General features: G+C 36.3%; 1 protein-coding gene across 1 annotated transcript in view; it reads right to left on the bottom strand.

The window, feature by feature from the left end:
* The window catches only part of ITFG1 (integrin alpha FG-GAP repeat containing 1), a 307,089-nt gene that overhangs the window by 85,695 nt on the left and 196,606 nt on the right, over positions 1–24,788 (bottom strand). The window contains exons 11-12 of the mRNA XM_082711008.1: positions 18,607–18,757; positions 15,112–15,220 (exon numbers count right to left, since the gene is read on the bottom strand). Coding sequence (XP_082567134.1) covers positions 15,112–15,220; positions 18,607–18,757 — 260 coding nt within the window. The remainder of the gene's footprint in view (positions 1–15,111; positions 15,221–18,606; positions 18,758–24,788) is intronic.

The following is a 24,788-nucleotide window of genomic DNA, read 5'->3' as shown; positions in this document are numbered from 1 at the left end:
CCCCAGAGGACCAACACAGCCCCTCTACATGTACCAAGTCCACTGACCACAGAGTACTTCTAAGAGTTGGCTTCAGTTTTGGTGGAAACAGGACCAGGTTCTGCCATCCCTACCTCCCCTGACTTTTTTTCCTTTAGAATCATGATTATAGTTTCTAATATTTTAGATCAGCCTTCTTTTTATTTCTTTCTCTTTTCTTTTCTTTGAAATCAAGCTTATATTCTGTTTGCCTTTTTCGTTCCTATTCTTTTTCTCTTTTTCTTGGGTCAGGTTTGTTTGTTTTGTAATCAGGCTTATCTTAACAAACAAATCAAAGCACACCTAGTTAAATGTCCAGACACTCCCCACTGCAAGCAAGGAGGAATCCTGAAGACTGACCTGTGGGAAAGAACAGCCAAAACACAACAGCAGTGTGCACAGAGCATAGCAGCAGAAGCACTTCTTGAAGGGCCAGGCCTTGGACAGTATATGACCTTTTTTAGCATTACGCTCAGAAGCAGGAAACATACAGGCTTTTTTAGCATTACGCTCAGAAGCTTTTTTAGCATTACACTCAGAAGCAGGAAACCTAATAAGCTTTCATAATACTCAAAAGACGGAAACTTAGTCAAAATGACAAGATAGAGGAATTTTCCCCAAAAGAAAGATCAAGAAGAAATCAGAGACACAGACTTGCTCAAAACAGATATAAGCAATTTATTTGAGTAAGAATTTAGAACAACAGTCATAGGATTACTAGTGGCTTTGGAAACAGTGCAGGACACCAGAGAAACCCTTGCTTCAGAGATCAGAGACCTAGAAACTAGTCAGGCTGAAATAAAAAAAATGCTGTAAGAGAGATGCAAAACCAACAGGATACAATCACAACAGGAGGGAAGAAGCAGAGGAAAGAATAGGTGACATGAAGATGAAATTATGATAAATAGTAAGCCAGAATAGAGGAGCGAAGGAAAATTATTAGATCATGAATACAGATTCAGGGAACTCAGTGATTCCATAAAGTGCGGTAACATCTGTATCATAAGAATCCCACAAGAAGAAGAGCAAGAAAAAGGGGCAGAACGGTTATATGAACAAATTGTAGCTGAGTACTTCCCTAATTTGGGGAAGAAAATGGGCATTCAAATCCAAGAGGCACAGAGAATTCCTCTCTAAATGAATAAAAGCAGGCCTATACCAAGACACATCACAGGGAAACCTGCAAAATACTAAGAAAAGAGAGAATTCTGAAAGCAGCTAGGGACAAAAGGTCTTTAACCAATAAGGGTAGATACATAAGTTTAGCAGAATTACCCATAGAAATTTGGCAGGCCAGAAGAAAGTGGCATGCTATATTCAATGTGTTAAATGGAAAAAATATGCAGTCAAGGCTGCCACTGACAATAGAAAGAGAAATAAAGTGTTTCCAAGACAAACAAAAACTAAAGGAGTTCATGAACACTAAAGCAGCTCTGCAAGAAATATTAAAGTGGACACTTTGAATGGGAAAGAGAGACCAAAAGCAAAAAAGATGAGAAAGAAAAAGAGACAATTTACAGGAACAGAGACTCTACAGGTAATATAATGGCACAAAATTCGTATCTACCAATAATCACTCTGAATGTAAATGGACTCAATGGTCCAATCAAAATACACAGGGTATCAAAGTGGATTAAAACAAAAACAACAATAGGATCCATTGATACTATGCTTACAAGAGACTCATTTTAGACCAAAAGACATCTTCAGATTGAAAGTGAGAGGTGGAGAACCATGCTAATAGATATCAAAAGAAATTTGGAGTAGATATCCTTTTATCAGACAAACTAGATTTTAAACAAAGACTGTAATAAGAGATAAGAAAGGCACTATATCATAATAAAGACATGTATCCAACAAGAAGATCTAAGAATTGTAAATATTTATGTTCCCAACTTGGGAGCAGCCAAATATACAAATCAATTAATAACAAACTTAAAGAAACTCATTGAAAACAACACAATAATAGTAGGGGACTTCATTAGCCCTCTTAAAGCAATGGACATATCATGTAAGCAGAAAATCATAAGAAAACCTTGTCTTTGAATGACACACTGGACTAGATGGACTTAATAGATCTATTCAGGGCATTTCATCATAAAGCAGCAGAATACATATTCTTTTTGAGTGCACATAGAACACTCTTCAGAACAGATCACATACTAGGTCACAAATCAGGGCTCAACCAGTACAAAAAGATTAAGATTACCATGCGTATTTTCAGGCCACAATGCTGTGAAACTTGAAGTCAGCCACAAGAAAAAAATTTTTGAAAGACCACAAATACATGGAAATCAAATAACATCCTATTAAGATTGAATGTGTCAATCAGAAAATTAAGAAACAAAAAAATACATGGAAGCAAATGAAAGTGAAAACACAAAAAGTCCAAAAAACCTTTGGGATGCTGCAAAGGTGGTCTCAAGAGGCAAGTATATCACAATACAGGTCTTCCTCAAGAAATAAGACAAGTCTCAAATATACAACCTAACCTTATACCTAAAGGAGCAGGAAAAAGAACAGCCAAGAAAGCCTAAAACCTGTATAAGAAGGGAAATAATAAAGATCAGAGCAGAAATTGATGGCATAGGAAAAAAACAAAACAAAACCCAGGAGAAGAGATCAATGAAACTAGGAGCTGGTATATTGAGAAAATTAAAAAGACTGATAAACCTCTAGCCAGATTTATCAATCACTAATAAAACAGGTGAGATCACAAACACCACCACAGAAATACAATTATAAGAGAATATTGTGTGCAATTATATGCCAAAAATTGGGCAATATGGAGGAAATGGATAATAAATTCCTAGAAACATAAAAACTACCAAAACAGAAACAGGAAGAAACAGGAAACCTGAACAGACCCATAACCAGCAAAGAAATTGACGTAATCAGTAATCAAAAATCTTCCAATAGAGAAGAGTCCAGGGCAAGATGGCTTCTCAGGGGAATTCTACCAAACATTTAAGGAAGAATTAATACCTATTATTCCGAAATGGTTCCAAAAAAATAGAAATGGAAGGAAAACTGCCAGACTCATTCTATGAGGCCAGCATTACCTTGATCCCCAAATGAAAGACCCCACCAAAAAGAATTATAGATCAATATCCCTGTTGAACATGATGCAAAAATTCTCAACAAAGATACAAGCTAATCAGTCCAATGGAATATTAAAAGGCTATTCATTACCGCCAAGTGAGATTTATTCCTGGGCTGCAAGGGTGGTTCAATATCCATAAATCAATCATGTGATACACCACATTAATAAGAGAAAGGATAAGAATCATATGATCATCTCAAAAGATGGAGAAAAAGCATCTGACAAAATACAGCATCCTTTCTTGATAAAAACCCTCTTCAGTATACAGATAGAGGCAACATATGAAAATATCATAAAAGCCATGAATGAAAGACCCACAGGTAATAACATCCTCAATGGGGAAAAACTGAGAGCTTTGCCCCTAAGGTCAGGAACATGACAGCTATGTCCACTCACAATGCTATAGTTCAAAATGATGCTGGAAGTCCCAGGCTCAGCAATCAGACAACATAAAGAAGTAAAAGACTTCAAAATTGGCAAGGAAGAAGTCAAACTTTCATTCTTTGTGGGTGACATGATACTCAATATACAAAACCTGAAGACGCCACCAAATGATTCCTAGAACTGATACATGAATTCAGCAAAGTCTTAGGATATAAAATCAACATACATAAGTCTGTTGCATTTCTATACACCAATAATAAAGCAGCAGAAAGAGAAATCAAGGAATCAATCCCATTTACAATTGCACTAAAAACTTTAAGATACCTAGTAATAAACCTAACCAAACAGGTAGAAGATCTGAAAACTACAGAACACTTATAAAAGAAATGAAGACCCAAAGAAATGGAAAACCATTCCATGCTCATGGATTGGAAGAGCAAATATTGTTAAAATGTCTAAGCTACCCAAAGCAACCAAGACATTCAATGCAAACCCCATCAAGATAACAGCAGCATTTTTATTTACAGAGATAGAACAAACAAATCTAAAATGTGTATGGAATAGAAAAGACCCTGAATAGCCAAAGCTATTTCTGGAAAAGAAAACCAGACCTCAAGGTATCACAATTCCAGGTTTCAAGCTGAATTACAAAGCTGTAATCACCAAGACTGTATGGTACTAGGATAAAAACAGACACATAGATCAGTGGAAATGAATAGAGACCCCAGAAATGGACCTCCAATTCTATGGTCAACTATTCTTTGACAAAACAGGAAAGAATACCCAATGGAAAAAAGACTGTTTCTTCAACAACGAATGTTGGGAAAATTGGACAGTATTATGCAGAAGAATGAAACTGGACCATACACAAAAATAAATTCAAAATGGATGAATGATCTAAATGTGAGACAGGAATCCATCAAAATGCTAGAGGAGAACAGAGGCAGCAAACTCTTTGACCTCGGTCACAGCAACTTCTTACTAGACATGTCTCAAGGGTAAAGAGAAACAAAAACAACAGTGAACTACTGGGACTTTCATCAAGATAAAAAGCTTCTGCACAACAAAGGATAGAATCAACAAAACTGAAAGGCAATGTATGGAATGGGAGAAGATAAAAGCAGATGACATACCAGATAAAGGGCTAGTATCCAAAATCTATAAAGAATTTATTAAATTCAACATCCAAAAAATAATAATCAGTTAAGAAATGGGCAGAAGACATGAACAGACATTTCTTGAAAGAAGAGATACATATGGGTAATAGACACATGAAAAAGTGCTCAACATCACTATCAGGGAAATACAAATGAAAATGACAATGAGATATCATCTCATACCTGTCAGAATGGCAAAATTAACAATTCAGGAAACAAATATGTTGGCGAGAATGTGGAGAAAGGGAACCATCTTACTCGTTGGTAGGAATGCAAATTGGTGCAGCCACTATGAAACACAATATGGAGGTTCCTCAAAAAGTTCAAAATAGAGCTACCCTATGACCCAGCAGTTGTACTACTAGGTACAACTTATCCAAAGGATACAAACATAGTTATTTGAAGGGGTGAATGCACCCCAATGTTCATAGTAGCACTACCAACAATAGCCAAATTATGAAAAGAGCCCAAATGTGCATTGACTGATGAATGGATAAAGAAGATGTGGTACATGTATACAATGGGATATTAGTCATCAAAAAGAATGAAATCTTTCCATTTGCAAGGATGTGGATGGAGCTAGATTATATTACGCTAAGCAAACTAGATCAGAGAAAGACAAATACCATATGATTTTACTCATATGTGGAATTTAAGAAACAAACAGATGAACATGGGGAAGGGAAGAAAAAATAAGAAATAGAGAGGGAGGAAATCATAAGAGACTCAACTCTACAGAAGAAACTGAAGGTCAATGGAGGGAAGTGGGTGAGGGATGGATTAAACTGGGTGATGGGCATTAAGGAGTATAGTTGTGATGAGACATGGGTGTTGTATGTAAATGATGAATCACTAAATTCTACTCCTGAAACCAATAGTACATTATATGGTAACTAACTTGAATTTAAATAAAATCTTGAAAGAAGAAAAAGTAAAATGAAAAATCCTTGCCTGGATTATATGTGACTCCTCATATTCATTCTCTGAAATTTTTTTTTGTTTTTGTTTAAGACATGTGAGTATAAGGCAAATGTCATAATCAAATACCACATGGGAAATAAAAGCGACTGTCCCAGCTATTTCTGTCATTCAGACTTTAATTTAGACAACTTGTGGACACCTTTTTGTCTGTTGATTACCTATCTTTCATTATTTTAGTTAAAAAATTATATGCTCATTAAAAAGAACTTAGATACAGAAACTTATAAAGTAAAAAGTCAATCATCTTTCAACTAATTTTGATCCTGTTCACCACTTGTGCAAATCAATATTAAATGTGGCAGGCATATGTTTTACACACATATAAACTTGTTAAAATTTATTCTAAATTCAGGAGGTCTTAGCTTAAAACCATATTTGATTCTAGGTAAACATGTCTGAAAAACTTTTAGTTAATTAAAAATGGAATACATATATTTACCTTCCTTAATCCCTAAATACCACTACAATGATTAAAAAAGTCTGAAAATAAAAGGTGTGATCAATGGCAGCTATTTTGAGGAATTTCTTAAGAGTATTAAGTAAGTAAATAATATTGAGAAAATAGCCAGTTAATGCTAACCATGTCACAGAGTCAGTGGGTCAATAGTGGATGGACTCCCTAGCACACCACTGAGAAACTTTGAATCTCAGGGTGAGGGTTAATAACAAGGGCAAGCCATGATGGGGCCAGGGGAGCAGGGAGGAGATGAAGGAGTCCTAGAACTGAGCCAAGGATCACATAGGGAAAAGATGTATTTGTCACTGGGAGGGGTTCCTGCTAGCTAAGTAAATTGGGGGATTTACTAGTATTCCTAAATAGTGTTCTAAATAATTTTAGATTACTGTCAAAAAACCAACCCTCTGAATCCACATGGTGAAATAACACAAAAAAGGTTCAGCAAAGCAGTGGGATTGTTTAATAAACTGTGCCTCCCTGTAAATCTCCTAATCTTCTCATTGGAAAGCACAACTCTGTTCGTGTTTGATGATCCCCCCAGGTTGAGGCCAGAGGAATAAGTTAGAGACTCTGGTTATATCCCTTGCTAGTAATTCTCATAGAAGTGGGGGTGCAGTTCACCACCCAGGCATCACTTGTGTGCTGTTCTCTGAGAACTCTGAAGTCACCATCTTGTTAAATAATTTTTCACCTCTGGTTAGCTCCCACTTTTGAGCCCCAAGGAGCTCCTGCACAGGGAGGGGAGAAAGGGAGTTGTGGCAATTGTCTGCGAGGCAGAATTGTATATGACGCATGAGCTTTTCATACCCATATTACCTACCAACACTAATTCTTTTTAAAACTGTAAGTATAGAAAAATTCTCAGATGCATGAAGAAAAACAACAGCTTAAGTGAAAGAAAACCAAAGTGAGCAATCATACAAATGGTCTCCACCTAAACAAGAGAACATAAAGGAGAAGAATTTGAAAGATTACCGTACTGTTTGCAAGAAGTAAACAGAGCAATATTTATAAAACTCTATACAAAAAAAATTAATGTTGATATGGAAGAGCAGTATTATGCTTAAAAACATTTTAAGACACACTAGTACTCAGAAAATATATTAACCTATGTAAATACTCTGAAAATCACATGAGGAAGTATTTTACCAAAAGAGATAGGAATCAGAAAAAAGAAAGGGAAAGAAGTGGCATATAGGTAAACTGATGGCAATAAAGCTGGCAAAACTTGTTAAGTTTATTTTTTTTTAAGACTTTATTCATTTATTTGAGAGAGGATCGTGTGCATGCAGGAGAATAGGAGTGAGGGGAAGAGGGAGAGGGAGGGAGAAGCAGACTTCCTGCTCAGCACGGAGCCCAATTCTATGCATGGCTCCATCCCAGGACCCTGAGATTATGACCTGAGCCAAAGGCAGATGCTTAAATGACTAAGCCACTCAGGCACCCAAAACTTGTTAAGTTTAAATAATCATTGATAATTTGGTTTTGAAAGATTAAGAAAGAATCTGTAAAACAGAAGGCAGAAAAGGTAAAACAAAATTAATCATCCATAAATAAACTTCCACACTATTTCAACAGAATCTTGAAACAGGCATGGAAATAAAATATTTCTAAATATCTCATCCTATTTGGGAAGTAAATGGAGAAAACACTGTTACAATTTAAAAAGTGTTAGGGAGGGGCGCCTGGGGGGCTCAGTGGGTTAAAGCCTCTGGCTCAGGTCATGATCCCGGGGTCCTAGGACCGAGCCCTGCATCAGGCTCTCTGCTCAGCAGGGAGCCTGCTTCCCTGCTCTCTGTCTCTGCCTGCTTCTCTGCCTACTTGTGATCTCTGTCTGTCAAATAAATAAAATCTTTAAAAAAAAAAAAAAGTGTTACTGTTGGTGGGAATGCAAGCTGGTGCAGCCACTCTGGAAAACAGCATGGAGGTTCCTCAAAATGTTGAAAATAGAACTGCCCTATGACCCAGCAATTGCACTATTGGGTATTTACCCTAAAGATACAAACATAGTGATCCAAAGGGGCACCTGCACCCGAATGTTTATAGCAGCAATGTCCACAATAGCCAAACTATGGAAAGAACCTAGATGTCCATCAACAGATGAATGGACAAGAAGATGTGGTATGTATATATACACAATGGAATACTATGCAGCCATCAAAAGAAATGAAATCTTGCCATTTGCGACAACATGGATGGAACTAGAGCATATCATGCTTAGCGAAATAAGTCAAGCAGAGAAAGACAACTATCATATGATCTCCCTGATATGAGGAAGTGGTGATGCAACATGGGGGCTTAAGTGGGTAGGAGAAGAATAAATGAAACAAGATGGGATTGGGAGGGAGACAAACCATAAGTGACTCTTAATCTCACAAAACAAACTGAGGGTTGCTGGGGGGAGGGGGTTTGGGAGAAGGGGGTGGGATTATGGACATTGGGGAGGGTATGTGCTTTGGTGAGTGCTGTGAAGTGTATAAACCTGGTGATTCACAGACCTGTACCCCTGGGGATAAAAATATATGTTTATTCAAAAAAAAAAAGTGTTAGGGAAATTCAGGTTCATATATTTGTTAGAAACTGGAGTTAAGTTCTGATAGAACTGAATTAGAATGCAGAACCTTCCAGTGCAACTGATAGAATAATAAGGAAAAAAAAAAGCTAGGAATCGGTTCTGATTCAAGAGAGCTAGGGAACCCCACAATTCTGTAATGCACAGGGCCCCCCATCTTTACAGAAGTGCTTGGAATGCATTCTGTGGATCTGCAGTGTCATAGGGTACCACTGGGAATAGGCTGAAGGATAGTTTTCTGTCACCAACTTCCTCAATTTTCTTAACTGAAAAACAGTGACATTAATTAAACACACGCTGGTTTGAGCATTAGAATAATGGAATAATTTTAAAGCAAAATCAACTCTGGACATTGTAGATGGTTTTGAAAGAAGAATTACATCCTAGTAACTGTCTGACTTAAGGTAAACAACTAATAATCAAGGGAAAAAGAGGAAGACCACTTCAAAACAACTAGGTTATCTTTCCCATATGATTGTTTCAAATTGGTATCTAATTTCCCATGACATTTTTATAAAGCATGTTCTTAATATTTATGTTAATATCCTTAGTGCAAAATTATCCTGTTTCCTAAAACTAAAACCTCTTGCACCAAATTGGCTATGTCTGGGTCTGAACTTGCAGATGTGTGGAAAAAACCTTCTCCTGGATACTGTTAATTAGATGCTAGTGCTATCCAGTGGTCCCCATTCTGACTTAGACTAGGAAGTCATAGGCTACAGATTCTCAAGAGATCTATCGTTTATTTATTTATTTATTTATTTATTTACAGAGAGAGAGAGAGAGGTCACAAGTAGGCAGAGAGGCAGGCAGAGAGACAGGGGGAAGCAGGTTCCATGCTGAGCAGAGAGCCCAACGCAGGGTGAACAGCAGGCAGAGGAAGAAAAGAAGCAGGCTCCTCACCAAGCAAAGAGCCCGATGCGGGGCTCGATCGCAGGACCCTGAGATCATGACCTGAGCTGAAGGCAGAGGCTTAACCCACTGAGCCACCCAGGCGCCCCAGATCCATTGGTTTTTAAACTTTCTACATGGAACTTTTCAAATTACACAATATTAGAAATATAGAAAGAACCCCACTCACACTTCACACAGTTTCAGCTGTCAACAAAACATGGCCAATCTTCTTACATCTACATTCCACTTCCTACTTCCTTGGGTTACTCTATTTTTATTTATTTTTTTAATTTGAAAAATTTTTAAATTAACATATAATATACTATTTGTTTCAGGGATATAGGTCTGTGATTCATCAGTCTTTTTTTTTTTTTTTAAACAATTTTTTCTTTATTTATCTGACAGAGATCACAAGTAGGCAGAGAGGCAGGCAGAGAGAGAGAGGAGGAAGCAGGCTACCTGCAGAGCAGAAAGCCCGATGTGGGGCTCGATCCCAGGACCCTGGGATCATGACCTGAGCCGAAGGCAGAGGCTTAACCCACTGAGCCACCCAGGTGCCCCAGATTCATCAGTCTTAACACAATTCACAGCACTCACCATAGCCCAAACCCTCCCCAATGTCCATCCCCTAGATACCCCATCCCTCCCTCCACCCTCCCCTTCAGCAACCCTTAGTTTGTTTCCTGAGATTAAGAGTCTCTTATGGTTTGTCTCCCTCTCTGGTTTCATCTTGTTTAATTTTTCCCTCCCTTCCCCTATGATCCTCTGACTTGTTTCTCAAATTCCTCATATTAGTGAGATCATATGATAATTGTCTTTCTCTGACTGACATATATTGCTTAGCACAATACCCTCTAGTTCCATCCACGTCGTTGCAAATGGCAAGAATTCACTTTTTGATGGCTGCATAATTTCCATTGGATAGATGTACCACATCTTCTTTATCCATTCATCTGTTGATAGACATCTAGGCTCTTTCCGCAGTTTGGCTACTGTGGACATTGCTGCTGTAAACATTGGGGTGCATGTGCCCCTTTGGATCACTACATTTGTATCTTTAGGGTAAACACCTAGTAGTGTGATGCTGGGTCATAGGGTAGCTCTATTTTCAACTTTTTGAGGCACCTCCACTCTGTTTTCCAGAGTGTCTGCACCAGCTTGCATTCCCACCAACAGTGTAGTGTTCCCCTTCCTCTGCATCCTCGCCAACATCTGTTGTTTCCTGACTTGTTAATTTTAGCCGTTCTGGCTGGTATGGGGTGAGGTGGTACCTCATTGAGGTTTTGATTTGTATTTCTTGATGCTGAGTGATGTGGAGCACTTTTTCATGTGTCTGTTGGCCATCTGGATGTCTTGTTTCTAGAAATGTCTGTTCACGTCCTCTGCCCATTTCTTGATTGGATTATTTGTTCTTTGGGTGTTGAGTTTAGTAAGTTCTTTATAGATTTTGGATACTAGCCCTGTATCTGATATGTCAGTTGCAAAGATCTTCTCCCATTCTGTCAGTTGTCTTTTGGTTTTGTTGACTGTTTCCTTTGCTGTGCAAAAGCTTTTGATCTTGATGAAGTCCCAATAGTTCATTTTTGCCCTTGCTTTCCTTGCCTTTGGCAATGTTTCTAGGAAGAAGTTGCTGTGGCTGAGGTCCAAGAAGTGGCTGCCTGTGTTCTGCTCTATAACTTTGATGGATTTCTGTCTCACACTGAGGGAGTCTTCCATCCATTTTGAATCTGTTTTTGTGTGTGGTATAAGGAAATGGTCCAGTTTCATTCTTCTGCTTGTGATTGTCCAATTTTCCTAACACTATTTGTTTGAAGAGACAGTCTTTTTTTCCATTGTACATTCTTTCCTGCTTTGTCGAAGATTAGTTGACCATAGAGTTGAGGTTCCTTGGGTTACTTTAAAGAGACACCTCAAACATGTCATTTCATTTTCATGTAGTCTCTTGTCTGATTATTTAATTCTTTAAATAAGTTTGCTTTTTTCCTGAGCAGGGCCATTATGTATTTATTTATTCTGTTACTATAGTTATAATTTATGGTCTACTGTAAGGAGAAAAACTGCAATAACTTTAGTAGGACTAATTGTTTTATTATTCAACAGAGCAAGGGTCCGCTATACACCTGATATTAGTATCAATGGATAGAAGTAACTGAATATGCATATTTTGGCTTCATACAAAAATAAATACTCTAACAACTAAACTTTCTTATAAAAGTGTGTGTTGTTTTATGAGGAGGTGAGTTTTGCTGCTAGGCATTCAAGCAGAAGCTGAGTGAGATGTTGCATAAGGGTGCACTTGGGCAAGGTCTTCTGGGGCCTTTCCCATCTCTAGGATTCCCTGATCTTTCTTTAATTTTTAAAAATATAAATGAATAAATATCAAGGAAGGACTATATATCCTAAATTATATGTATGCATTTTTCACATGGACAATTTCCAGGGGATCAATATAAACAAAGTGTGAGACCAGCTTCTACTTCATACTGAGAAACTGCTTTCTCTCTTTAGCATTATTATGATTATGATTACAACTGGGGATCTGAATTCCACTGTAGGAAAATCTTTTATGCTCCAATTTACTTCTATTTCACATGACTGATGACCTCTGCTCTAGGAGAGTCTAAAGGTGCATACAAGGGAAGCAACAGCATCATATGCCCTTATGTTAACTAACAAATTTGTGAGTATAGTATAAAAATTCAAGCATATTTTTTCAAGTTTTACAAAACAAATAATTTTAAATATGAAAGCAGTTTTAAGGCTGGAATAAAAGAACCTGTTGAGTGCAGGGTGAACTTGATTGTCCTAACCATATACAAATTAGTATCTATTTCACTAGAATTCCTTATTACTCAATAAGTAACGTCTATTCTAGGAAGCATTAATCTTCAATCTGTACAGCCACACACATAAATATTTCACATTTAGATGAACTAAGCAATAGATTTTTTTTTTTAAATCTTTAAATGTGATAAAATAGTTTCTTTGAAGTACATTGGCAAAACTCAAATCAAGGACACAAATCCTATAGCTATCTCATTAAACAGAAAAAAATACTTTGAAAGAGAATTATTGAGTTTTAATATACATTTTTGAAACAACATTTGTTCTAGGTTGGGACAAAAAGGTTATTTTCACAGGATCTCATTAAGGTCATGAGAGCCCCTCTCTTAATGCATGATATTTTTTCTGTACATTTTTGGTTTATAAGCCTGGGAAATTAAGTAAGTTTTTTTTTTATTTCTTAAAATTTTTATTATTTATTTATTTACTTATTTTATCATGGATAAGTTTTGGATTCCTTTAAATTTAATTTAAAATTTTTTCAGTGTTTCAAGATGCATTGTTTATGTACCACACCCAGTGCTCCACACAATACATGCCCTCCTTAATACCCACCACCAGGCTCACCCAATTCCCCATCCCTCTCCCCTCCAAAACCCTCAGTTTGTTTCTTAGATTAAGTTTTTTTTTCTCCAAGATTTTGCTTTTTTATTTGAATGAGAGAGAGAAAGAAAGAGAGAGCCAAGTAATACCTCCTTCAGAATGGCAAAGGAGTGCCTACAATCATATAGATAAAAAGTGTAGAAATGGGTAGAATATCAATATTCTGAGATTGTGGTAGTAATGAAGATGGGAGTGACTCTTAGTTTACTCAAAGTAGGATGAATATGCTGGCTAGAAAGGAAAATTACATTTTCTGTTATTAATAAATACATGTGTCACTTCATTAACAATTAACAAATGACTGTCTTGATGGCTGTCTTAGTGTCAACTATAATAATAGTAACACAAACACAGTTACCTTCCAACAGCAATTCATGATAAAACTCTCAGCAAAGCAGAAACAGGGTAAACTTACTTAACACAATGCAGAAATACAAAAACCTACTGATAATATCATACTTAATGGTGAAATATAGAATGCTTTCCCCCAAGATCAGAAACAAGGCAAGGATGTCCACTGGCACCAATCTTATTTAACACAGTAATGGAAATTTTAGCCAGAAGAAAAAAAGGGCATAGATTGGGAAGAAGAAATCAGAGGTTTCCATGTAATTGTCTAAGTAGAAAATCCTATCGAATCTTAAAAAAGCCTCCTAGAATCAATAAATGAGCAAGGTTACAGTATACAAGAGGAACACACAAAAATGAACTATTTCTATTTATTAAAAACAAACATGTGGAAACCAAACTTAAAAACACAGTACTTGTAATCACTTCAAAGAAAATAAAAAATTTAATCATACACTTAACAGAAAATGTACAGGATCTCTATGGTAACATGGATGCCAGTTGGAAATAGGAAATAATGAGAAAATTGAAGTAAATATAGTGAGGAAAGTGGAAGCTGAGTTTCTCACTGCTAGAGAAGATACCTATAGACAGAAATGACTAGAAAGAACCCTTGAAATGCTATGTTAGATTAGAAATGGAAATAAGGGCATAAATTCATGGTTTTATAGTAAGTAAATGTATGTATACATATATACATATATACAGTTATAGATGGATATATTTCTGTGTTGTGTATGTGAAGCCGTATCTGTATTTCCTAGCTCTGTCCATTGGGAAAAGCTAGAAGAAATGACACTCAGTAGAATCAGCACACTGAGAATCTAGAATTTGGTTTTTAAATATCATCCACTATGAAAGGTAACAGGGCTCCTTGGAGAGACGTCAGATTCTAGACTTAGGGAAAGGGAGGTATAAGATGAATCTGGAGTATCTTTCTATCCCAGAAAACATGTCAAAAAGATACAGAAGCCAGTGTGAAGGAGCTTCTACTGCTTCTGTTGGGATCACTTTGAACATTAAATGATTTTATGTACTGAATATAATATGAATACATACATATAATAAACATAATAATGAAACACATATATATGATAAATGAATACATAAACACATGGAAGAGAAAGATATAGTACAATGCCAACTAAAATGTAGAAGGAATGTTGGAAATAGAGAATCACTGTTTGACAACTATCTCAGAGAAAGCAATCACAAAGACGGAAATAGTGAACTTAAGGTGGAAAGACCTGGTGGTCAATAAGATGACCAGAAGATCAAGATTAACATTATGATGGTGTAACAGATCAACATCACATGCTTCCTGATAAAATGCACGAGAAGTACACAGCAATTCCATGCAATGGAATTTCTGCAAAGAATGTATGACCTGAGTAGAGAATGAGAAAACAGGGTTATGCTACAGAATGAAACCTGTATTCTTTAAAATTGGTAAGGACCTGAAATGCAATTGTTGCAGACTGAAGTCTGCAAAGATGTTACAATGAAATGCAATAGGAATTGCTGGATAAAATCCTGGAACAGAAAAAAATCATTGTTGGGACATTTGAAGAATTTGAACAGGGTCTGTATATATGATGGTAGTGTAACAAAGTTGATTTCCTGATTCAGAGAGTTGTATATAGGTTATGTAGGAGTCTGTTCTTATTCTTTGGAGAATTTGCATTGACAGAGAGAATACAAAATTAAGTGTTAATAAATTAATAATAAAACATATAAAACAAATACTCACCAATCACTTTAACAAAATAAGCATCTGCTTCAAAGTTATTTTTTAGTGTATGAATAGCAAAATCATTCTTTGTATATCCTTTACTTAGTACTACAATGTCCAAGATTCCCTGGAAAACAAATACACAAAAGTTGTAAGAACAAACCAGCAACTGAAAAAATAATGAAAATACATGCATGGTCATCATGTAATATAAACCTTATTCAACTTGATGTTTAAAATAAAAATACTATTAAAAATATAAAATCTTAAGAAAGAGAGAGAGGCAAACCAAGAAACAGACTCTTCTCTCTAGAGAACAAACTGATGGTTACCATAGAGGATGTGGGTGGATGTGGGTGGGGGAAATAGGTGATGGAGATATGGGGATTAAGGAGTACTGCATGTTGTAAGGAATTACTGAATTACTATATTGTATACCTGAATTTATTACTACACTAAATGTTAACTGGAATTCACATATAAATTTAAAAAAAGAAAAACCCGGGGCGCCTGGGTAGCTCAGTGGGTTAACCCTTTACCTTCGGCTCAGGTCATGATCTCAGGGCCCTGGGATCAAGCCCGCATTGGGCTCTCTGCTCAGCAGAGAGCCTGCTTCCCCCTCTCCTTCTGCCTGCCTCTCTGTCTGCTTGTGATCTCTCTCTCTGTCAAATAAAAAAAAAACAAAAACCAAAACAAACAAACAAAAAAACCACGCCAAACAACCCCAAACCTTAAAATAGTAAACTATAAACAGAATGAAAAAAAAATCTGTAATTTTAATCTCTGGAGATAAGTATTATCATTTTTGTATATTTCCTTCTGGTAATAGTTGCATGTATTTTTATTTTTTTAAAAAAGATTTACTTATTTATTTTAGAGAAAAAGAGAGAGTATGCAAGCAGGGGGAGGGGCAGAGGGAAAGGAAGAAACTCAAGCAGACTCCCTGCTGAGCATGGATTGCCATGCATGACCTGAGATGCATGACCTGAGCGGAATTCAAGAGTTGGATGCTTAACTGACTGAGCCACCCAGGCACTCGTTCATGAATTTTTAAAGAACTATGAAATTGACTGCTAAATTGTTTTCATCCATCAGAGGGAGAGAGCACTTTTTTAATTTGCCCTGGTGACCATGACATATTAACATTATTTCTCCCTAAAAAAGAAGGACATTTTGCTCATTTTATTGGGGAGGGAAAAGCTATGCTCATATTTAAATTTAAATTTAAATTTCTACTTTACTGATTATTTATTTACATATTAAAATTGTTTTGTATATACTTGACATACAGTATTACATTAGTTTCAGGGGTACAACATACTGACTCAACTGTATACCTTATGCTATGTTCACCACAAATGCAGTCCATTACACTGATTCTTTTTTTTATTATTTTTTAAAGATTTTATTTATTTACTCAACAGAGATCACAAGTAGGCAGAGAGGTAGGCAGAGAGAGAGGGGGAAGCAGGCTCCCTGCTGAGCAGAGAGCCCCATGTGGGGCTCCATCCCAGGACCCTGGGATCATGACAAGAGCCGAAGGCAGAGGCTTTAACCCACTGAGACACCCAGGCACCCCCATTATACTGATTCTTACTGATATTGATCATTTATCATTTTCTTTTTTTTAAGATTTATTTATTTATTTGACAGAGAGAGATTACAAGTAGGCAGAGAGGTAGGCAGAGAGAGAGGGGGAAGCAGGCTCCCTGCTGAGCAGAGAGCTCCATGTGGGGCTCCATCCCAGGACCCTGAGATCATGACAAGAGCCCAAGGCAGAGGCTTTAACCCACTGAGACACCCAGGCACCTCCATTATACTGATTCTTACTGATATTGATCATTTATCATTTTCTTTTTTAAAGATTTATTTATTTATTTGACAGAGAGAGATTACAAGTAGGCAGAGAGGCAGGCAGAGAGAAGGAGGAAGCAGGCTCCCTGCTGAGCAGAGAGCCCGATGCGGGACTCGATCCCAGGACCCCGAGATCATGACCTGAGCTGAAGGCAGCGGCTTAACCCACTGAGCCACCCAGGCGCCCGATCATTTATCATTTTCTTTTGTGTATTACCCACACATGTTTTTTCTGTAAATTGACCATATTCTGTTTCTTCAGTGGGAGTTTTTTGGGGACTTGTATCAGTTTGTATAAACACTTTTTATATTAAAGATACTATTTGACTCTTTCATAGTAAATTTATTTCCCAGATTTAAAAACAGTGTAAAATTTCATTTAATTTTTTTAATGTACAGTAATTAAAAGTAATTAAAAGCCTCTTTGTAGGGGTGCCTGGGTGACTCAGGCAGGTAAGTGTCTGACTCTTGATTTGGGCTCAGGTTCATGATATCTGGGTTGTGAGATCAAGACCTGTCCTGGGCTCTGTGCTGGGCATGGAGCCCTGCTTAGGATTCTTTCCTCTCCCTTTGCTCTCCCCCTCCCCCCGCAAAATTATTTGTAGTCAAATTTCTTGATTTTTCCCCTTATGGTATTTTTGTCAATTACTTTCATGTTTGTCAACTGTTTATAAAAAGTGAAATAACATGAGATTTGGTAGCAGAAAGAGGAAAACAGGAACATGGACAATTCATATAATTGAGAATCAGTCTGCTACAACACAACGAGACAAAATTGAAAATGTTACAACCAAACCAAACCAAAACCAAAAATTATGTTAGGAGGAGATATAAATGTCCTCATGGACAGTGAATTTTTTATTTTATTTATTTTTTTATTTTTATTTTTTAAAGATTTTATTTATTTATTTGACAGACAGAGATCACAAGCAGGCAGAGAGGCAGGCAGAGAGAGAGAGGAGGAAGCAGGCTCCCTGCCGAGCAGAGAGCCTGATGCGGGACTCGATCCCAGGACCCCGAGATCATGACCTGAGCCGAAGGCAGCGGCTTAACCCACTGAGCCACCCAGGCGCCCCTGGACAGTGAATTTTTAAAAATAATTATTTTATAAGGATGTACTGTGATATATTAACCCTAGAATTCAACATATTTTTATCAGAATTTGTTATTTTTCTGAGTGGTAAACTGGCTTTTCACATTAGAATGGAGGAAACCAGGGCCCTGAGGGCCTTTCATTATCACTTGGCAACTGAAGATGGAGTCACAGGCATCTGTGGAAATAGATGCTACTTCTAGTTCACAAAGTTAAAAGGGGGTACTGCATTCACTCTTCTGTGATCTTGTATAGGTTCACTGTTGGCTATGCTTTTGTCTACTGGTGCACATGCACATTTGCCAGCCTCCGAGCATGATTCTCTAGTGGTTAATCTAAATAGCACAAAATGAGATAAAGACATTTTCATATTTCACTGTACTGATCAGCTAGTAGTGTCAATAAATTTGTTCCCTGTGCCATTTAACATTAAAAGGGGCTTTCTTTAATTAACTCATTTGCTTTCATTATCTCATCTACATTTTCTGGTCAAATAGGGTGAAGTGAAAGAGAGATGAAGTGGATGGCAATTAGACTCCAAACACAGAAGAGAGCTCTGAACTCACATCTTCATAAATGTCAAAGAAGGTGGCAACCATGGCATCTCTGATTTGATTTAGGTCCATCAGCTCCCAGTAGACTTTAAACATACGATGTGCCCCCTCACAGCTTGCATTGTTGCAAGGAACATTCTCCAGTAAAAAGGCCTGCTGATTGCTGTAAGATAAAAAAAAAGGCATTTAGTTAATAGAACACATCAGTTCTGTCTAGTATCAGCTGTGGTGTATTTCCTAGAATCAGAGATGATAAATAGCATATAGTGGAAATGATATGAAAAAAACCCTTACATTTTACTGATAATTGTACTGTATCATGCAAAAATTAAATTGTTGGCTATCCTATGTGAGCCTTTGGCAAAAATTCTCTAAGGTTACCTAGTTGCTGGCCTCTCTCCTTTTACATGGAGGTTTCAGGTCTATCCTTTCTTCCTCTCTTGCTAATTCAGTCATTGGCCCTGTGGTTTCATTATTGAGTTCCTGGACTCTGTCATTATACCTTCCGATGTGTATAGCTCTTCAGATGAGTATATGCATTTTACATGGAACCACCTGATATCCCTAAGTCTTGGAAACCCCAAGTAGCAAATCCATAATAATACAATTTCAACTTCCAGACAGGCAGTAGGGTGGATATTGCTGAGCTTCTCTCAGACAAAAGCATTGTAATTTTCATAGTTATGTAGTCCTCCCTCTTAGATGCTACTCTGTAGGAAAAGTGGTTATAAGCTTAGATTCTGGAGGCGGAGTACCTGGATTCAAATCCGGACAGTCCTTTAGCAGCTATATGACCTTGAGTAAATTAATTTCCTGGAGACTCATCTCCTTATTTCTAAACTGAGTAATAAGAGTACTTACAGGATTGTTGTAAAAAATGAAATACTGAAAAAAAAATACTGAATGTGAAGTACTTAGAATAATTCCTATCATCCAGTTATCTCAGTAAAAGTGTTTGTATTATCATCATTCTTATTTCTATAGTGTAATACCATACCATGCAAAAATATTTCCTCTAGAAATAGGGAGTAATTTCTGCAGTGTGATTTTATGTAATGGTTCCTATAATAGGCATTTCCCAGTGTACACAGTCCTTTACTTCCCTCTACTTATACAAAAAATAATAGATTAAAGGTGTTAAATTTTACTACTGCTCAATTTTATCTAATAACAATTATTATTTTTGAGAGAGTGTGAGTGGGGAAAGGGAGGGGCAGAGTTAGAGAGAGACTCTTAAGAGGCTTAAAGAGGCTCCGCATCCACCACAGAGCCTGATGTGGAGCTCGATCTCAGGATCATGAGATCATGACCTGAAATTAAGAGTCAGACGCTTAAGTGACTGAGTCACCTGGGTGCCCCTCTAATAATTATTTTAAATAAAACTAAAAAGAAACTTCATTTGCGATGTTTTCATATTTTATATATAAATATTACTTTAGGTCTGGACAATTTATTAAAGAAAAAAGCTCTATTATAAAGAAAATTTCCTAGTGTTTATAATACAGTAAGGGAACCTATGTATAAAATTTGCAATTTGCATAATGTACCAAATATATGATTGACTTTAAATTACTTTTCTAGATAAAAATTCCAACACAACTAGTCCTAAGAACAAATCATTAACGAAGTAGAAAAAAGAACTCCCAGATTATAATAATTACCTGAAAAATGTTGAAGGGACTTTGCTCAAGGCCTAATATAATTTCCAGGTAATTTAACCATCTTACTTTTTTAGCTGAAGAATTTTACTAGATATTTCACAGAAATGAAGAATCTTCTATTCGGTTATTAGATTATATTAAAACATGAGAACATGTGATAAAGGCAGCTTTTCTATAATCTTCTGTAACTAATGTATTATACTGGCCAACCTTTTGAGTCACTGTGCCCCACTAACTTCCCTTTTCAAAGTGCATGGATTTCATTATTAGAACTATGGCTGCAAGTTTAAATACAGAATACAACTGACAACTGAAACTAATTGTAGTTGTACAATTTAAAATGTCATTTTAATTTCTGATCTGAGTTTGTAAAGATTATAAATGCCATGCACCATGGTTCTTGTCTCATTGCTCAGTATCTTGGTTTTGCACTATGGAACTTGGAGTCTGTAAAATTTCAGCTAAGTGTTATTGAACCCTACATGCAGAGCCCAATATCTCCCTTTTATAAATAAAATTCCACTTAACCACAGGAAGGAAGTATCTTGATCCATTTGGGTTGGAAACCCATGAGGAGAAATGATCTTGCTTCTTTTGAGTCTGTCTCTTGATGTGTTATTGGCAATTACAAGCAGTTTATCTTTTTAAAAACTGTTTTTTTTTTTTCAAAACTTACAAAGTTATTGTGAAATTCAAGTAATGGGAGACATTTAAAAAATAAAATTCATCATTTCCAGGGATAATCATTATTATTCGGTATATATCTTTCTCAACCTTCTTCTGGGAATACATAAATATGTAAGTATATATAGCCTTAAAGAAACCCGTTTGGGTTCTACAACACAGATTTTTCTGCAACTTATTTCTTTACATTCAATAATACAGCATAACAGGGCAAAGGGGTATCATCTGAATGAGAATTTCTGATATTCATTTTGAAAAGTCCCCTCAGAGAAGTGGTACTAGTTTATAAATCCCAGCAGCAGCCCATCAAATTACCTGGTTCTCCACATGTGAGTTCTTTTCAATGGATACTACACAATATGGTTAAGCCATCACTAGTTTTAACACCCTGCTTTTGATAGTGTTCAATCATTATCCATTACAGTGTACCACACATTCACACACATATACTATTTGCCCTTGGGAATTTGTACAAAGGTTTCCAAATGATAGTCATTGGTCAAAGAATATGCATATTTTAAAAGTCCATAGGTAAAGCTAAATAGTCCTTTAAAAAAATGTACCAATTTGTACTTCTGGTAATGTATGAATATATCCTCCATATCTTGCCAATATTAATATCATTGCTTCTTATATTTGTCAGCTGGGTAGCTTAAAAAATCTCATTCTTCTGATTATGGCTCGGTTGGACAACTGCCTTTGCCTCGGTCATGATCCTGGAGTCCTGGGATTGAGTCCCACATCAGGCTGCAGCTCCATGGGGAGTCTGCTTCTCACGCTGACCTTCTCCCCTCTCATGCTCTCTCTCTCAAATAAATAAATAAAATTTAAAAAAAATATATTTTTAAAAATTTTATTTATTTATTAGAGAGAAAGAAAGAGTGGGTGTGTGAGTGGGTGGAGGCATGGGAGTGGGGTGAAAAGAGGAGGAGGGAAAGAATCCCAATCAGACTCCCAAGCTGAGCGCAGAGCTGTGATGTGGAGTTTGATCTCAGGACTAGGAGATTACGACTTGAGTGGAAACCAAGAGAGAGATGCTTAACTGACTGAGCCACCCAGGCGTCCCTGAGTATTATTATTATTATTTTTTTTTGTCAGAGAGAGAGAGAGTGTGAACACAGGCAGACAGAATGGCAGGCAGAGGCAGAGGGAGAAGCAGACTCCCCGCCGAGCAAGGAGCCTGATGTGAGACTCGATCCCAGGACGCCGGGATCATGACCCGAGCCGAAGGCAGCTGCTCAACCAACTGAGCCACCCAGGCGTCCCCCTGAGTATTATTTTTATATTTATCAGCTATTTGTATTTCTTCTGGGAATTGGCACTTGAGTATATTTTTTCAATTACTGATTTTTAGGACATCACTGAGTGTTAGTGGTATTAACATTTTACCTATTATTCTTATATCATTATTTGCAACATAAGGACAAAAATAGTGTATTAATTTAAATGGCTGTTGTAAGGATTAAATGAGAAAGTACATGATAAAGAGTTACGTAAAGTGCCCCAAACTTAGCACAGCATACATTCAGTATCTGCTCTTGTTGATATTTTATTATATGTGATGTTATTACTCATAGATTGCAAACATTTTGTCCCGGCCTTTTATTTTAAGAATTTATGGTGTTCTTCACTGACAAATTTATAATACGACATAGTCATTTATGTCAATATTTTTCTTCATGGCACTGTATGAAATGTTAAAGTAAGTCCATCATCAGATGGGAAATGAAACCAGATGAATACTACATTTACACAAAGGAATGAAGAGCAGTGAAAATGTTAAATATGTGGAAAAGTAAAAAACATATAGTTTTTATTATTGAAATCTCTTTAAAGAAAACTGATAATTAAACATGGCAGCACCAAGGCTGGGAGAGGAGAAATGAAAATGTGCTATTATATGGTTCTTCAACTGTAAGTGAATGGCACAATATTGTTTGAAGATGGACTGGGATGAGTTAAAGACTCAACCAGTAAAATGGCAAGATTTATAGTTAATAATTTAACAAAAAGACAAAGTATAATCTTAAAAAATGCTCACCTAATTCAAATAAAGGCATAAAGGGGGAAACACAACACTGCTGGTGGTAGTATAAATTGGTACAGCCCCTGTTGCAAGCAGTATGAGGGTTCTTCAGAAGAATTAAATGCAGAATTATCATATGATACAGCAAACCCACTTTTTGGGTGTACATTAAAAGGTACTAAAATCATAACCTCAAAGACATATTTGAAATTCCATGTTCACTGCAGTAATATCTACAACAGCCAAAATAAAGAATAGTTTAAATGTCCATCAATTGATGAATGGGTCGAGACAATGTGGTGTGCATATGTGTATATGTGTGTCTGTACGCTGGAATATTATTCAGCTTCAAAAAAGACACATTTGAAACAACATGGAGGAACCTGGAGGACAATATGATAAGTGAAATAAGGCAGATATAAAAAGACAAACACTATACGATCTTATAGGTAGAATATTAAAACACTGAACCTAGAGAGTAACATGGGGGTTTCCAGGGGTGGCATTTTCAGTTATAAGATGATTAAATTCAGGGGATCCAATGTACAGCATGGTTAACTACAGTTAACCATACTATACTGCATACTGCAAGTTGTTGTTATGAGAATAAAGCTTTAATGTTCTCACTATAACGACATAAAGAAGAAAATGGTAATTATGCCAGATGATGTTAACTAACCTTAATGCAGTAAACTTTTTGCAATATACATGCATGATGATATGTTCATTGTCACACTATACACCTTAAATTTACACAATGTTATATGTAAGTTACATCTCATAAAGCTGAAAAAAGAAATTAATAACTTAAAAATCTCCAAATTGAATATTAAATGAAATACTACTACTAAATATCTATGAGTAAGTAGAAGTAGGAATCAAAATGGAAATTACAAAGTACTTTGAACTTGATGAAAATGAAGATACAACTTATCAAGCATTTGCAGTAGGTCACTAAAATAGATTTCTGAGGCAAATTTATAGCACGAAGTACTTTATTAGAAAAAAAGAAAAGCCTCAAAACTATGACCTCAGAGTCTTGCCAAAGAAACTGGAAATAGAGGAGCAAATGAAATGTGAAATAAGCAGAAGAAAGGAAATAATAACACAGAGGAAAGAAATGAAGTAGAAAACAAAAACAACAGAGAAAAAGGAATGAAACCAGAAGATAGTTCTTTGTGAAGAAAATTTTAAAACCCAAAAATCTTCAATTGAAATGGGAGAAGACACTAAGTACAGCTATGGTGAAGAGAGTGGTAACACCACTACAGAGTTTACTGGTATTAAAGATAATAAAGGAATGTAAAAAAAAAAAAAAAAACTTTGGACCAATATAACTGACAAGTTAGACAAAATGAACAAATTTCTTGGAGCTCTCAAGTTACCAAAGCACATTGAAGATGAAATGGGATAAAAAAAGAAATTGAAATTGTAGTTTTGTATCTTCTAAATAAAATCTGAAAAAAAAAAAAAAATCCAGGCCCAGATGACTTCACTTATGAATTCTACTGAATATTTAGAGAAGAAATAATACCAATTCTACACAAACTTCTCAGAAAATATATGAGGGATACATGCTTCCCAACTCATTCTCTGATACTGCATTAAACAGGAATATTAGACAGACATCACAAGAAAAGTACAGACTAATATTCCTCATGAACACAGACAGAAGTATTTTAACAAAATTCGGGTAAATAGAATCTAATAGTACATTTGGATTTTGCTTTGCATGGTACAGTGTCCACTGAAACTTGTGCATTTTGGAACCATGTCTCTGCTTCATGCTTTGCCAGACAACCATGCTAAGAGAGGACATGGTT

The sequence above is a fragment of the Mustela nivalis genome (genome assembly GCF_964662115.1).
Source record: "Mustela nivalis genome assembly, chromosome: 18".
NCBI classification, from domain to species: Eukaryota; Metazoa; Chordata; class Mammalia; order Carnivora; family Mustelidae; genus Mustela; species Mustela nivalis.
This window is presented reverse-complemented; position numbering and strand designations above follow the sequence as displayed.